This window comes from Anolis carolinensis, chromosome 1 (assembly GCF_035594765.1).
Source record: "Anolis carolinensis isolate JA03-04 chromosome 1, rAnoCar3.1.pri, whole genome shotgun sequence".
Classification (NCBI taxonomy): domain Eukaryota; kingdom Metazoa; phylum Chordata; class Lepidosauria; order Squamata; family Dactyloidae; genus Anolis; species Anolis carolinensis.
The window spans coordinates 86,796,920-86,814,236 of NC_085841.1; the positions used below are offsets into that span (position 1 = coordinate 86,796,920).

Sequence of the window (17,317 nt, forward strand, 5' to 3'; positions counted from 1 at the left end):
AGCCAGAGACACCATCGATTTCCAGAGTTCTTGGGGGGGTTTCCAGTATCTGCAAATGTCCACCATTTTTGCAGATTTCCAGCCACAGAAACAGGAACCCAATTGAACAGGAAATAAGACTTTCAAACCAGGAACAGGTTTCTTCAAATATTAAAAAATAGTTTATTATAAAAAGAGATGAAAATTCGTCAAAAATCATAGGAGACAGGAAACGTTCTGCAATTTGTTGAGCTAAGAGTGTTGAATGTGTTCTCCCACTGTACCAAATTTGATGAGGATAGCTCAAGAAATGAGGGTGGGAGAGCCCTGTACAAGTCCCCCCGGGGTTCCTTTTTTTTGGCGATTGTGCATGTGCGTCCGCCATTTTAGAAACATTTAGAATCATTACAAATTTTCAGAAATATTTGAAATTTTTGGGTGAAAAATTTGGAAATACTTTCTATATCAAAGCACCAGTGCCCCCTACTTTAGAAACGAGAATTGAAACATTTTTTTTCATCGATCGGACATGCCTACTAGCTATCTATCTATCTCAGAGATGGGAATTGTGTCCAATCTAGTTATTGTTGAACTGCAACTCCTAGTATTCTCCAACACTGGATATACTGTAGTTCAACATTGGAGAGTCACACAATCTCCATCTGTTTGGTGTTACAGGTCCCTGCCTACAATGAGGAGGGAGAAATGCAAAAGGACAGGGGTGGTACTGATTGCACTCTCAATACAAAATATTCTGTTCTCATCCAATACAAGATGTGAGAAATTTTATATACAGAAATTTTCCTGTAGATCATGTTCAATGAGAGGCATCATTGTCCAGAAGTTCCCATCTGAAACAAGGGTATTTTAAGACTATATTTCCTATCCTATCTTTTCCTCAGTGTTTTCTTCCGAAATGGATTTTTCTATGAAAAGGAAAAAAGTTGGAGAAGTTTGTTGAGAAAAAATAGGAAGTATACCAATGGGAGAGATAATCTATAATGTTCAAAGAATTAGGCAGAGACTTCTAAGAACGAAATCATCTTATGGAAACACTCTAAAACCACAATATGCATGTTGGCCCTGTAGAAAATCCCACTGTAGAGATTTTCATGGTGCTCTATGCAGTCATGCATGGACCTTGGAGTTGTCTACAGACACCGGCTCTTTGGCTTAGAAATGGAGATGAGCACAACTAGGCTTAATGTCAGGGGAAGACCTTTACCTTTACCTTAGAGATTTTTTAGTGAAGTATTTCAGTCTTTCTCTCCTGCATTTCAAGTTGGAGTTAACTAACCGCATTCTTTCAGTTCAGAAAGGGATCAAAGTACAGTTCTGTGTTTGTTGATTTGATGAATCACAGTCCATTTTGAACAAGCAGTAAGAGGATTCAGCACCAGCTAATATAAGTTTGGATTTTGTTCGCATTCTGTCTCACTTTCTTCTCTTCATTAACATTGTTTTCTATCTTTGCTCGCGGACAAGAGCCCTGGCAATGATCTCTCTTTCCTTTTCATGGCACATGTTTGTTTTCATTCTTGTGATGAGCTCAAGGGCCTTTGCCTTGGACACTTACATCGCAGCTGTATATGAGCACCCAGTTATACTGGCAAAAAATGCCTCACAGCTCGTTTCTTCTGTAGAGGCCTTAAAATTGATGAACAAAAACATTGACATCTTGGAAGAGGCCATCACATCAGCAGCAAACCAGGTACCAAATGTGATTTGATGCCAGATTATATTTGTTTGTAGCTCTATTTTAACTCTGCATCTTTTGACAGGGTGCACACATCATTGTGACTCCTGAAGATGGAATATACGGCTTTGGTTTCACAAGAGAAACATTTTTCCCTTACCTGGAGGATATTCCAGATCCACAGGTCAACTGGATTCCATGTATTGACCCAGAAAGGTATGTTTTTGTATTTTTTTTAAAAAATCTGGTTTTATTTCTTTTTATTACATTTCCACCCTGCCAAAGAGCTTCTACCGTTGAAAAGGTATCTTCTTACTACAGATTTTATAGGAACAGAAAACAAAAATGAGAGAACAAAACAGGAAGGTTCTTTTGCTAGTTTGTGACCTATGTCATACTCAACCATCAGAGCAGGAAATGGGTTGAAAATAAATATTATTTTCCTTGATTGCTTTTATAAATAAGAACTATTTTCAATTAGGCAGGATCTGGCACAAGAGATAGCATAGAAGCAACCCACTTGGACATTAAAATGAAAAGTAAGAGGGAAAATGTATTTACTAGAATGAATCTTTTTCCATTCTCTACATATTTGTGGTTACATATATTTACACTCCATGACAATATTATTTGTTGTGGAATGTCAATATACATTACTTGCCTATGACTTCATACATTCAAAATATTGATTCCTTAGTGAATGGGTTTTTGAAACCAAGATGAAGCACTTTACTTAATTGTAGATAGAATTGCTTTTGGGGAGTGTTATGTTAAATAAATACAGAGCACAGTGGTAACTTAACAGATTTTGGGCAGACTCCTGGGCTATCACATGTTGGCATACGCTGAGGTTGCTCCGCGCGTCTCACCCTCCTCCCAGCATAAGGACGGGAGGCCTGGAGGACAGCTCAAGGAAGGCACACAGTGGCTAAAAGCCTCTGGAGCACTCTCAGCCGCCTCCTGTCTCACCTTTCTCCTGGGGTAATGTCAAGAGGACAGCCCAAGGATCAGGGGAGGAGGATTGGGGCAGTTACCATGTGTCTCGCCTTCTTCCTGGCATAAAGATGGGGCAAGCAGCACTGTCCTTATGCTGTGAGGACAACCTGAGGATGACCCAGGCCCTGCCCTGACCCCTGCCTCTCCTGGTCCCTACCACTTGCAGGCCCACCCCACCTAGCGTGCGAACGGCCCCATTCCCTCCTGGCCCGGCCCTCCTGGCTGGGCCCACAATGCAGCCCTAAGGCAAAAAAGTTTGTCCATGCATGATCTAAGGTGTAGAAGCTATTTTGGGAATTGAGTTCACCACATTAGACAGAGCCTTTCATGTTTAGACTAATTGCTGAAGTTGATTTACTGCTCCCACTGTTACTTGAGGGAAGTGGTTAAGTAGAACTTTTCTCTTCTGTCTCTTTTACCATGACTAGAGTCTGATCACACAGGAAACCTCCTTTGACTGGTTCATGTATGAAAAGGCAGCATGGTGGTGGATTATACCCATCCTTCATTTATCCCAGAGTCTGGTGGCTACCATAGTTCTATATTCTCTCTAACAAGTTAAAAGAGGTTAGGCCAGTCTGTTGTGACTGTTCATCTACAATAGTCTACAAATTATTTACTGACAGATTTCACGTCTTGATTTTCATTGTGATGTTATACATTCAGATTTGGGCCTTCCCCAGTACAAGAAAGGCTGAGCTGCCTGGCAAGACACAACTCGATTTATGTAGTTGCCAACATTGGGGATAAGAAGCCCTGCAATTCCAGTGATCTTAAATGTCCCAAAGATGGCCGTTACCAGTACAACACAAATGTTGTCTTTAATTCAGATGGAAAACTGGTGGCACGTTACCACAAGGTGAGAAATTAATGTGTGTTTTCATCATTCATTTTTAGTGCACGGTTAGAAACACATTGCTTAAAGGAGTTAATTTTGTTTTGAAAATACTATGATAGAGACAACATTTAGAACAGTACATTTTGAGGATAAAAATATAAATAATTCCCTAGCCAAGATGACCAATGCTAATCATATCAAACCTAGATATATCTAGCTAAAGTGGTTCAATTTCATGACTAACATTCTTTCTCCTTAATTTAAAATAATTGGCAGAATATTTTGAGGAGATTTGTCACTCTTTCCCATGTTTTTCAGGGCACTTTTCTTTTGGACTGTTCCGTCCCCCAGGACGATGGTTTGCCTTACCTATTGGTCGTTTGTTTGTTTTCCCTCCTTTACATTTTGTTTGAGCCTCTGGCTGCAAAAGCCTAGGAAAAGTGGCTTGGAATCTGCAAGAGCTGGCTGCAGTTTTCTTTGCAGTGATTGGTCAAAGAGTGCAATATCTTAGGACCGCCCTTTTTACCAGGGTCTAGTCTCCATTTTAGAGCTTCATTCTGGCTATAGTCTTCCAACGTGCTGGAGCTGTGCAAAGCTAACTGGGACAAATCATCCTCAAAACCAGGCCAATCTAAGCCTATCCAAATTAGATAAGTATTGAATTATATTGATCTGGAATAGGAAATCTAGTTAGAGGAGCAGGGTTATTCTGTCGCTTCTAGAACTAATCTTTGCTGTAAAGGTAGGGAAGGAAAGAGTTTCTCCTTCTAATATAGGCAGCGTGATTAGGGTATAGTGGTTTTATAATCACCTTTGCCTTCTGGAACCAGGGATAATTCTGCAACTAAAACCTATGGAAATTTGTTTCATTTTCTGCAACTTTAAGATCTGTGCCAGGTTTACAACCTTGTATGAATAAACATCCTTTTTTGAAGTTATCCAGACTCAGTCGTTCAATATCTATAGGACAGCTTATAGGGATTTGCAGTTCGCCCGGATAAAGGACAGCATGTTTCAGTTTTATAGTTTTTTATTGTCCGGCGGACGGCACAGTTTTGAGGACGATCAGCGGTTTTCCGCTTGAGCTAGCTTGCACGGCCATAGAGACTTTGATTTTGTTGGTCTGTTGCAGTGAAAGCTTGCTGCCAGGCTGAAAGGCAAGTGAGAGAGTGGGGCTCCATTCCTTCAGCCTCTGCAGTATCCTGCTCTTCAGCTCGCGTGTGTGCGCGTAGCCCTGCGGCTGTTTCGGCAATTGCACGGCTGTGCAAAACCCAGCAGTAGGTCCTGGAGGTGGTGAGTCCAGAAGCACTCGGCCGGGACAGTCGCCTGGCGGTGGTGACCTGCCTCTTCGTCCTGCGGTGGTGACCTGCCTCATCGTCCTGCGGTGGTGACCTGCCTCATCGTCCTGCGGTGGTGACCTGCCTCATCGTCCTGCGGTGGTGACCTGCTTCATCGTCCTGCGGTGGTGACCTGTTTCATCGACCTGCGGTGGTGACCTCCCTTCACAGCGGGGAGGAGGCGTCTTTTCTCTCCTCCTTTCCAAAGCCAGCCTCGGTGCTCCTTCGGCGGCAGGCCTCGAGCCGCAGAGCACGAGGTGCTTGAAAATTTGGCGAAGTCGCCATTTTGGCAGTTTACGTCACTCGGGCAAGGGAGGTATCAAGTGGCAAGTTGCTGTCAGTTGGCATTTTGCAGCTTGCCCACTAAAATCTGGCGCCAAAGGTCACAATCTTTGTAAAGTATAGTTACTTAGTGATATATATTGCTATGGTTAAGTGTTGTGCATTGTATTATATATTGCATTTGCTTTTATTGTAAATTTACTTGCTGGTATGTTGTATTGGCTTTTGTTGTAAATTTACTTGCTATTAAGAATACATAATGTCTATGCAATTTCAAGATGATACAGATGGTATACCTCCTTCTGAGGCTGAAAGTAGGAATGAAAGGCCCCAAAGGATAAAGCACCCTTCAGCCAAGATGCTAGCCCATCTAATAGACGAAAAGGAGCTCCTCCATGTGAGGTTAGGTTCGGCATGGGAGCGCATCACAACATTAATGGACAGAATTGAGAGCTTGGGTATTACAAGGGTGCCATCCATATTACAGACAGACCTTGAAGAGACCTTCGGTATTTGGAGGGGTTTGGTGTCTAAGATAGTCCAGGTCCTCGAGCGCATTAACGCCAAGGATTCAGAGTTAGAAATAGTGAGTGTCTTAGCTGACACTAATGAGAAAGAAAATAAGGTGAGGGCAATTCTAGATGCCTTGGAATTTAGTTCTCCATCTGTTAATCTAAGGTCTGAGCCAAAAGGAAATCAGTCTTCCTTAAGCAGCCATGAGACCAATCTTTTAAAATCACCTGCTGTGGCACTTAGTCTTAAGTCCAACCGCTCTAGCCAGGTATCTAAACTAAGGGAGTGTGCATCATCTAAACATAGCCACTCTAGCAAGTCTTCTGCTGCTGGGAGTGCCATCTCTTCCCTAGCTGCCTTGCACATTAAGGAGGCTGCACGTCTAGAGCTAAAGAGCAAGGTAGCGGGGGCGGAGGCTGATGCTAAGGCAGCTGATCTCACCCTTCCCTTTAAAGAAGAAGAGCAACGACTGCAAATAGAACAGGCCTGTAGACAAAGCGAAATGCAAATAGAACAGGCCCGTAGACAAAGCGAAATGCAAATGGATCAGGCCCAAAGGCAAGGTGAAATAGAAATGCTTAGAATAAGGATGGATGCTACTGCCAAAAAGGTAAGGGCTGAGACTTTGGCCAAGGCCCTAATTGAGCCACTCACAGAAGAAAATGTAAGTCAGTTGCCAAAGCAGGACCCTTCTTCCAAGGTGCTTGTGCATCTTAATAGCTTAAACAGCCAGTTTTCGGATGAGGAACAGGAAGACTTCTCTCCTTACCCAGAGCAGGGCCCCAAAGTCACTTTTGAGTTTCCTGCAGAGCAGAGCGTCATAGCGGGGAGCTCACCCTTGCCCGAGCTACCTGTGCCTCCTGCTAAATCCCTAGGTCAGTCAATCAGGGCCTCAAGGCCGAGTGCTAGTTGGCCCTTACAGACAGCTGCACAGGGAGCCACCGATTCGTCAGTGGTCGATGTCATCCCTCCAAGAGGCCAAAGGTTGACGCAAGGTGCACGGTGGGAGTCCACTCCACAACAGCAAACTCCTCAATTGTTCCCTTCGACGCCAGAGTCCCAGCTTGTCTCCATCATCAGAAGCCCCAGAAGAGATCTTAAGGACAAGGGTGTCGAAAAGTTTTCGGACAAGCCTGAGGAATTTCTTCTCTGGAAGGCCACCTTCCAGAGAGCAATCAGAGACTTAAAGTTATTGCCTGAGGAAGAACTGACTCTTCTGGCTGCATGGTTGGGCCCAGCCTCATCCTCACAAGTTAAGAAGATCTACGCAGCCCACGTAGCCGATCCCGACAAAGCCCTGGAAAAGGCCTGGGCCAGGTTGCAGCAGAGGTATGGGGCCAGCACAGAGATTGAAGCATCTCTTATGGACAAGCTCCAAAGGTTCCCAGCTTTAAAACTCAAAGACTTCAAACTCTTGTGGGACCTCAGCGATCTCCTTACGGAATTAGAGTCGGCCAAGGAGAATCCAGAACTGCCCGGTTTGAAGTGCCTCGATCAGCACCTGTCCCAGAGGCAGATCTTGACCAAGCTGCCCTTCACTTTGCAAGAACGCTGGGGACAGGAGGTCTTCAACTACAAGGAGGCCCACTCCCAGGCATACCCTCCATTTTCTCATTTGGTCCAGTTCATCACCAGGGCGGCCAGAGAAAGGAATGATCCGCAGACGGGCCTCCCCACCTTATACCAAGGGACCCAGCCAGAGAAGGCACCTGAAGTGGACAAGAAACCACCTAGAGAGGCCAAAAGACCGGTTAGTGTTAAGGCTGTTGAAACTCAGCACAGGGCCAACGAATCCAAGTCAGAGGTGAAGGAGGTGCTCTGCCCCATTCACCAAAAGCCTCACAGTTTGGCCAACTGCCGGGAATTTGGCAAGAAGCCTTATAAAGAAAGACAACAGATTGTACAGAAGCTGGGCGTATGTTTTAGGTGCTGTGGAGCAACTCTTCACTTTGCATCCAACTGCAAAGAGGACGTCAAATGCGCAAGGTGTAACAGCCTTAAGCATTGCACCGCGATGCACAATTCTGACGCTGTCTCCCGCGCCAAAGGGGACACGTCTTCCAAAGAAGGGTCATCTACTGAAGCCACCAACATGCAGGCCGCGTCACGGATGCAGGAGGATGCTCCATCGGTCGCCTGTACTGAACTATGCTCTGACGTGCACCAGTTAAGAGTTTGTCATCCTATCTGCCTAGCGGATGTATATCCAGCCAAGAGCCCTTGGCTTAGAAAGAGACTCTATGTGGCCCTGGATTCACAGAGCGACGCCTCCCTAGCTACTCCAGAGTTCTTCCGCATGTTTGACCTTAAAACCAAGATGGTCAATTACACCATGACTACATGTGCAGGAAAAAAGAAGTTGCAGGGTCGCATAGCATCTGGCTTTGTTGTCTCCTCTTGCGACCAGAAGAGACAGTTCAAGTTGCCAGACCTGATTGAGTGTTCCTCCATCCCTCGGAACAAAAAACAAATTGTAACTAGAGAAGTTGTGGAGGCTCATCCACATTTGCGACGGTTAAAGAATGCCATACCAGCCTTTCAGCCAGATGTGGACATTGCCCTTTTGCTTGGCTCGGACTGCCCGAGCTTGTTCTGTGTGAACGACCAAGTTAAAGGACCTCCAGGTGCACCTATCGCACAACAATTGCCATTAGGCTGGACAGTCATAGGCCCAGTGTGCATAAACAAGATGCACCCACCATCGTCGTTGGACTCCAATCAAGCACAGGTGCTTAAAGGTGGACGTCCTACACTTGTGCGCAGTTGCCTAAGTCACATCTCAGTCTACTGCCAAGCAATAACTCCAGAGTATTCCTCCATCTTCAAAGTCTCTGAGAGAGACGAAGCCACAGCGCTCTCGAAAGATGAGCAAAGGTTTTTGGACATTATGAATGCTCAAGTCTCACGAAGTGCAGAGGTGAAAGCCTGCAAATCAACCACAGAAATCAGGATGGGCCAAAGATCTTGCCTGGAACCACACCGTTTTGAATGTTTTTCGGAGTGGCACAGTCTTCTTAGAGCAGTTGCTAGGCTTATACATCGTTTGGCTTGCAAAGATAGTGAGCCTTTACAGGTCCAGGATATGATAAAGGCTAAGAGCGTCATATTCAAGTCAGTGCAGAGATCTGCTTTCAAGCAGGAAATAGCTAGGCTAGAGCAAGGGCTCAACATCCCTAATCAAAGTCTTCTAAATGAGTTAAACCCATTTCTAGACAAGGAGGGTATTTTGAGAGTTGGAGGAAGGTTAGCCAAAGCTAAACTCAAGGCGTGCATAAAAAACCCCATCATCATACCCCCTAATAGTCACACTGCATTGCTGCTCGTTCGGCATCACCATGAAAGGATCCATCATCAGGGTAGAACTCTAACTGAGGCAGCCCTTAGAAATGAAGGTCTGTGGGTAGTTAATGCCAAAAGGTTGGTCAACAGTTGTATTTTCAAATGTGTTAAATGCAGGCGCCTTAGGCGAAACTGTCAAAGTCAGTTGATGGCAGAACTACCTCAGGATAGGACTTTGACAGACCCACCCTTTTCCCATGTGGGAATCGATGTGTTTGGTCCTTGGGAGGTTGTCACTAGGAAAACCAGGGGTGGTGTTGTAAATAACAAGAGGTGGGCAGTTTTGTTTACTTGTTTAGTAATACGAGCTGTCCATATAGAAGTCATAGAAGGAATGGACACTTCATCATTTTTAAACGCATTGAAAAGGTTCATAGCCCTCAGAGGGCCAATTAAGTCAATTCGGTCGGACTGTGGCACCAATTTTGTAGGTGCGACCAAAGAACTCAATTGTGTGTCTAGGTTTGGGAGAGACCCAAAGGTTCAGAACTTTACGAATACTGAACAAATTATGTGGACTTTCAATGTTCCTCACGCCTCCCACATGGGTGGTGTTTGGGAGAGGATGATTGGTATTAGTCGCAAAATCCTTAATGCCATGCTTTTGAGTCATAGGTCATTGACGCATGATGTTTTGGTGACACTTATGGCGGAAGTTACCGCAATTATCAACAACCGGCCGCTGGTTCCCCTTACCAGTGACCCTGAGAACTTACAACCACTGACTCCTGCACTTATTTTGACACAAAAGGTGCCAGGATGGAAGGACGTCATGTTGCCAGTTCCGGACGGAACTCACCGTGCCCTGTGGAAACAGGTGCAGTCCTTGGCCAACCACTTTTGGAAAAGGTGGAAAGCTGAGTACTTAAGCCAGCTTCAAGCTAGAAGAATCTGGCAAAGCCCACAGGACAACATTGAGGTTAACAACGTTGTGTTGTTAAAGGACAAAGACTTGCCCCGCCATGCATGGCCCATGGGCATTGTATTAAAGACCTTTCCTTGCCCGGACGGTAAGGTCAGGAAAGTTCAATTAAAGACTTGCAACAGAGGCAAAGTGTCCATTTTGGACAGACCAATTAGTGACCTCGTGTTGCTTATTGGAGATGTTTAAAGTTCTAGTGTTTGTATTGTTGTGTATACAAAGGTGTTTGTATGTTTTTGATTGGTAAATTCCCACATCCTGGGAATTTAGCGGGGAGTGTTCCGTCCCCCAGGACGATGGTTTGCCTTACCTATTGGTCGTTTGTTTGTTTTCCCTCCTTTACATTTTGTTTGAGCCTCTGGCTGCAAAAGCCTAGGAAAAGTGGCTTGGAATCTGCAAGAGCTGGCTGCAGTTTTCTTTGCAGTGATTGGTCAAAGAGTGCAACATCTTAGGACCGCCCTTTTTACCAGGGTCTAGTCTCCATTTTAGAGCTTCATTCTGGCTATAGTCTTCCAACGTGCTGGAGCTGTGCAAAGCTAACTGGGACAAATCATCCTCAAAACCAGGCCAATCTAAGCCTATCCAAATTAGATAAGTATTGAATTATATTGATCTGGAATAGGAAATCTAGTTAGAGGAGCAGGGTTATTCTGTCGCTTCTAGAACTAATCTTTGCTGTAAAGGTAGGGAAGGAAAGAGTTTCTCCTTCTAATATAGGCAGCGTGATTAGGGTATAGTGGTTTTATAATCACCTTTGCCTTCTGGAACCAGGGATAATTCTGCAACTAAAACCTATGGAAATTTGTTTCATTTTCTGCAACTTTAAGATCTGTGCCAGGTTTACAACCTTGTATGAATAAACATCCTTTTTTGAAGTTATCCAGACTCAGTCGTTCAATATCTATAGGACAGCTTATAGGGATTTGCAGTTCGCCCGGATAAAGGACAGCACGTTTCAGTTTTATAGTTTTTTATTGTCCGGCGGACGGCACATGGACCTCTTCACATTCCCCTATATCCCAGGATCTGATCCCAAATTACCTACTTTAAACTGGATTATATGAATCTCCACTGCCAGGTAATCTGGGATAAGAAGATAATCTGGGATCAGATACTGGGATTTAGGGCAGTGTGGAAGGGGCCACAGTTTTGACAGGCTAATAGTTGCAGAATTCCCCAAATGACAGTAAACAATTGTTTTCCCTCTAATTTCTGTGTTCTGTTTGTTCCTTTGTCTTGATGAGAGACCTTATCTTCTAACCACACTTTCTTTTAACAGTCCAATCTCTTCATGATAGAGCAACTGCTGTATGATTCCCCTGAAGAACCTGAACTTGTGACCTTTGAAACTTCCTTTGGGAAATTTGGTCTATTTACATGCTTTGATATCCTTTTTCACGATCCTGCTGTGACTCTGATTAGCAACCTCCATGTGGATACCATCCTCTTCCCTACTGCCTGGATGAATGTCCTTCCACATTTGACTGCTGTTGAATTCCATTCTGCATGGGCTATGGGCATGCGTGTCAATTTCCTAGCCGCTAATATTCATCGTCCTAGTCTGAACATGACAGGTAATGTACAATTGTAGCATTATAATTATCTAAATTCAATCTCTGCAACCTCTAGTTGGAATTTTGAAGCTTTCCGTAGTGTGTACTCACCAAAATTAAAGTGGGTAGGAATATATGTAGAATCCCCAGAGCAACAAATGTTTAAAGGGTCTTCCAAACCAGCCTTTCCCATAATCACAGTATATACATGTCCTGTGTAATAACATTTAGAACAGTGTTTCTTAAGCTAACTGGCATCAGGAACCAGCAAGGAATTTTGTGTTATGCTTAGGCTTAATAACTATAACTATTTATTTCCTTTATGAAAATTCATCACAGACTGGCAGACAATAGTTTGTGCACTAGCATTGGCCTATGGAGTACCACTTTGAGTTGCACAATGCATCTGAAGCTATATGATGTGGGTGCCAGGCAGGTCTTTTCCTACCACATGCTGGGGGCCAATAATGTGTTTGTGTGCATGGCTACCATTGCCCTTTCTTTCTCAGAAGCTCACTGGGAATTAGCAATCAGTGACATATGGATTAGGGACCATCGTTTTGAGTAGCATTGTCTTAGAAATTTAGACAAAAATTATTTGCGTTTCATGTGGCTTTCACATGAAAACTCTTACTGAATTTAGAAGTAAAACTGGTTGAACTGGTTGTCATTGACACCAACCAGAGGTATCAATTTTCTTTCTTTCAAAAACTCTATTCTCTCTTTTTATGTCCCTTAGGTTTTTGGCAAAATGAAAGATTATGCCACTTAATTCTGTGTTTAGCTTCTTGTTAATGATGTTTGCAGGCTTAGGCCCAATGTTCATCTATGTGTGTCTGTTGTTGTTGCTGCTGCTGTGGAATTTGCCATTCTCTTCATCATCCCACAGCAGTCAGAGCCTCACTCAGTTTCACTGTTTAGCTGCTGAATCCCCTCCCCATGACTCTTCAGTGGTGTGGTGAATCAAGTGTCTAGCTATGTCCCCATAGCAGACCAATAACATCATCTGCTGTTTGGACCCCTGAAGGATCCTGGGAATCTATCCATAGACTATTAAACTACTAGGAGTGTGCAAAACTTCATTTTTATTTTGTAAGTTATATCTAATTCATAAGTTTTGGATATATGAACAGATATTAAAAAACACGGGATGGTGCCCAAACAAAAAAGACTCAAAACTCATCCAATATTTTTTAATTTGAATTCTGTAATGCTCGGAAGCCTATCAAAGTCAGTTGACTTTGATAGGCTTCCGAGCATTAAAGGGCAGGGCCCGACTCACCGGGCCGGGCCTGTTGCAGGGAGGGGCATTCCCTCCCTCCCCATCATGGCGGCGGGTCGGGGGCTTCTTGTTCCCAGAAGCCCCCTTGGCGCGGCGGGAATGTTTCCTGCCGGCAGTCCCCGCTGGCCAATGGCAGTCCAGGACTCCCGGGCTGCCATTCCCACGGAGGAGCGATGACCAATGGCAGCCCGGGAGTCCTGGACTGCCATTGGCCAGTGGGGACTGCCGGTGGGAAACATTCCCGCTGCGCCAAGGGGGCTTCTGGGAACAAGAAGCCCCCGACCCGCCGCCATGATGGGGAGGGAGGGAACGCCCCTCCCTGCAACAGGCCCGGCCCGGTGAGTCGGGCCCTGCCCTTTAATGCTCGGAAGCCTATCAAAGTCAGTTTCATTTTCAGCACAAGCGAGGAGAAAGCCAAAAAGGCAGCCATTTCTCTTTAAATTAATGGCCTCTTGCTATAAGGAGAGGAAAGCAGGGCAGGACAAAGCAGAGTGAGCTGGGAAAAAGACTGAGAGACCACAGAATTCTGGGAAATTTAGTTTGGGAAGGTGATTAGCCCTACGCCAGAGACTTCAAAAGGCCCTGCCCTAAACTACATTACCCTGAATTCTGCTCAGCATCAGAAAGCCCCAATCAGGATAGGGGAGATAGTTTTCCCTCCATAGCAGAAGCCAGAGTTCCAATGAATTGTTGAATTTGCAAATAGGAGGACAGAATGATAAGTAAATCTCTGTGCTGGCTGGGAAGAAATCCGTAAATTGAAGTTCTGTTGGTTACTATAAGAGACATTCAATGAAATAGCTGTTGTGGCTTTAAAAAACACACACACACACACACATTTTTGTCAAAACTTTAAAAAATTCCTGAAATTTAGTAGATGTATTTTTATGAAATTTGGGGTGAATGATCTCCTATTATCATGTGTCATTGTATAAAATTTTCAAGGAGATAGCTCTTGTAGTTTTTTTTTTTAAAAAAAAGTTGTTTGTAAAAACTTTGAAAATTCTCCAAAAATCTATGGATGAGTGAAATGATCTGAAACCTGATGCACTAAAAGTGGTAAATGTATTCTATAAATGTAGCACATTTCATGCCAATAGCAATGACGGAGAAAGGCGCCCCTAAAGTTTCCCCATTGGCATTAACTTAAGAAAAAGTAACAAAAAAGTAGTTTACTGATTATAGTTATGATACGTCCAATTTTGGGAACACTTTAGAAACAATTCCCCCCACCCCCTAATTTCATAATGAGTGTTGAAACATTTTTTTCATTGATCGCACAGGCCTATAAACTACACGATGCCATACAGTTTTGCAGCTTATGTCTGTTTTCTGTTCTATGTTTAAAAAATTTGTAGCCCCCTGTCCCAGAGGGCTACAAATGTTTCCCAGAAAACCTTACAAGATAAGCTACTGCCCTTATCTTTGCCTGGTCTCACAATCTATATGACTGACAAATTATGTCATACAACAAATGACTCCCCAGACATGATTTCTGTTCTTTGCCAGACCTAAGCTGGGTGGTTAAGTTAGCAAATTGGAATTTCCCACCACCAAATGTCCCTCCTATGATCAGTCAGGTGATAGACATATGGTAAATGACTCCATTTGAAATCACTCCATTAAAACTGAGCTTATCCAAGATATTTTATTATTAAATATCTTGTAACATGAAACGAAGTCCAACCCAGAGTTCAAAAGACACAGATTCAAAGATAGCACAATAAGAATAAGCACAGTTGAAGCATGTAGTGTTTTCATGTAAATACAATACAAGTTGACGATTCCTTATTCAAAATGCTCAGGACCAGAAGTGTTTGGGATTTCATTTTTTTTAATGTTGGAACACACACACACACACACACACACATATATAATGAAATATCTTGGGGATGGGACCAAAGTCTCAACATAAATTTATTTACGTTTCATATAAATCTTATACACATTGCCTGAGGTTAATTTCAAACATTTTTAATAATTTTGTGCATGAAACAAAGTTTGTGTACATCAAACTATTGAAAAGCAAAGATCTCCCTATGTCAGCCAGCAATGTGAAAAATTTCAGGTTTTGGAGGAGTTTGGCACATGCCTGTGTAGGATAATATAAAGGCAATCTAAAATGACTGGCTACATCATTGTTATTCTTAGGTAGTGGCATCTATGGACCAGATGGATCCCGAACATATCATTATGATCTCAAAACATTGAATGGACGTCTTCTGGTTGCAGAACTTGATTCCCAGCCATCTCGTTCGCCCAGTTATCTTCCCTCTCTTAACTGGAACTTGTATGCCTCTGCTATGGAACCATTTACTCAAGACCATAATTTCACAGGATTCATTTTCTTTGATGAGTACACTTTCTCTGAGCTCACCAAAGAAGCTGGCAACCTTACAGTGTGTCAGAAAGGTCTTTGCTGCCATTTAAGTTACAAGATGACAGAAAAACATGAAGATGAACATTATGTGCTTGGTGCATTTGATGGACTTCATGTGGTAGAAGGAGAATATTATTTACAGGTCTCTTTTTTTTATTATGTGGTGAAACTGAATATTTTATTTGCTCATTATGTGGGACAGGAAGTAAAAAAAAAATCCCAAAACTTAGATGTCATGAAAGGAATGTAAAGCACAATCTGGCCAACATTGAGCATTTTCAGTCATGCAACCCACTGTGCTTAAGTCCACAAAACAGGAGACTTAAGCATGATTTAATTCTCTCATATCCATTATTGCTTCTTAAATATTTATCTTTTTTTCAATCTTGCACATAACAAATAATGACCCCCCCCCCCACACACACACACACCATTTATGTTAATGGGGAAAAGGTCCACTTGTAAATGGTTGGTAACTCTCATGACACTAATTCAGGTATTAGTACTTATCTCTCTTTGTTTCTAATCTACACTACCTCCAACACCATAGATAGCTCCTTCAAAATTCCAATTGACAATTGGACTGTATTCAGCACCCTATTCATGTGGGAGATACCATATGCATTTGGCTTTGAGTTCAATGAGACTTTATGACCCAATCACGAATCTCACAATAAGCATTTGAGGACGCTTAGAGCTTTCTTCAGGGATGGAGCCCCATGACAACTATCAGATGACATCGCTTGTGCCTCCGCCCCTAACTGGGGTAAAAGCATTGTCAGACACTTTCCTGGCAACATGGGAAGCTTCCAATTGAGCCAACATGGGACCTCCCTGTGAAGGCCACACTTTCCCTATGTGATAGGAAAAGCATTGCAAGAGGGAGCTGCACAGACAGTAACAGATTTACCCCACTTGAAAACACTACACGGATTGCAGAGCAGGGATTTTTTTCTGGATAACAGTAAACATCTGGTCCCTTGATGCTAAGTTACTGTTTTTCTTCCCTTTTTAGGTGTGCACATTGCTGAAGTGTCGTAGCACAGACCTTCAAACATGTGGCGACTCAGTGACAACTGCTCACACCCACTTTGATTCCTTTTCTCTCAGTGGCACATTTAGCACAAACTACGTCTTTCCAGAGGTCCTGCTCAGTGGTGTTCAGTTGGCACCTGGAGAATTTCAGGTAGGGCAGTGTTTCTAATAATGTCTTACAAAGATACTCCAGCTAGTGTGGAAGAATGAGCGGTTGCTGTGTGCTCTTCCAGCACAGAAAAGAATCTTGCTGTGTATTTATTTACTAAGAAGGAGAAAGATAAGGTGGCTCAGAAACTCTTTCAGGGCAAGAACGGGATTTGGAGGAAAGACATGTAACCTATGCCAGGCCATAAATGGCACAGGGTGATCACTGTGTTTGTGTGAAGACCATGTGCTGTGGAACAAATTGTCCTGCTCTCAGAATTTTGCAAAGGTACATTTTGGATACTAACACGCATCAGTCTCTTCCAGCCAGCATGGACATTAACAAAGAACTGTATGAGCTGTAGTCCAAAAAAGTAACTTCCAACTCAGCGAGTTTGCCCAGAGAATTATTGGTTGTCCTCTCCCCTCTTTGGAAGAACTGCATAATTCCCATTGCCTTAAGAAAGCTCAACATATTTTTAAGGATCCATCTCACATTGGGTATTCTTTTTCTGAATTGTTACTATCTGGCAGATGGTATAGGATGACAAAAACAAGAACAAATAGGCTGAGAGGATGGATCTTTTGTTTTGTACATCTACATATATAATATAATTGGGGATGGCATTTAATTTCATTGTGCAATGTACAGTTACAATAAAGTTATTCTTTTCTATAAATCCTTTTCCCCCATTCTTCCTCAGGTTTTAAGTGATGGGCGTCTGATGAGTCAGAATCGTACATCGCAGCCAGTTTTAACAGTAACCCTTTTTGGAAGGTGGTATGAGAAGGATCCTCCACATCCATACACTCACCATATCATTTTCTGAAACACCCTGATCATGAAAGCTTAAAAATATTCTTATATAAGAACATGGGTTGTACATTCTTGTTATTTTCTTTTATCCTTTTTGACGTTATGATTTGTAAAATAAATAGTACATCACCTTGAAACACTAGTTGCCTTTTGTCCAGAATTGCAACATTAAAATTATCCATGCTATAGCAATCCCAGGAT

At 43.1% G+C, this 17,317-nt stretch overlaps 2 protein-coding genes across 2 annotated transcripts; both read left to right on the forward strand.

The window, feature by feature from the left end:
* Positions 1 to 1,316: 1,316 nt before the first annotated feature.
* Positions 1,317 to 17,253, forward strand: LOC100566816 (pantetheinase). Its single transcript, XM_016995032.2, has 7 exons — positions 1,317 to 1,690; positions 1,761 to 1,891; positions 3,338 to 3,530; positions 11,182 to 11,476; positions 14,889 to 15,259; positions 16,133 to 16,303; positions 17,004 to 17,253. Exons 1-7 carry the CDS (start codon positions 1,475 to 1,477, stop codon positions 17,127 to 17,129), a joined length of 1,503 nt encoding a protein of 500 aa, XP_016850521.2. The 5' UTR covers positions 1,317 to 1,474; the 3' UTR covers positions 17,130 to 17,253.
* Positions 4,649 to 10,781, forward strand: LOC134298414 (uncharacterized). The gene is made up of 2 exons (XM_062978497.1): positions 4,649 to 6,125; positions 6,159 to 10,781. The coding sequence occupies exons 1-2, from the start codon at positions 5,388 to 5,390 to the stop codon at positions 10,089 to 10,091; spliced, it is 4,671 nt and encodes a 1,556-aa protein (XP_062834567.1). The 5' UTR covers positions 4,649 to 5,387; the 3' UTR covers positions 10,092 to 10,781.
* Positions 17,254 to 17,317: the final 64 nt, after the last annotated feature.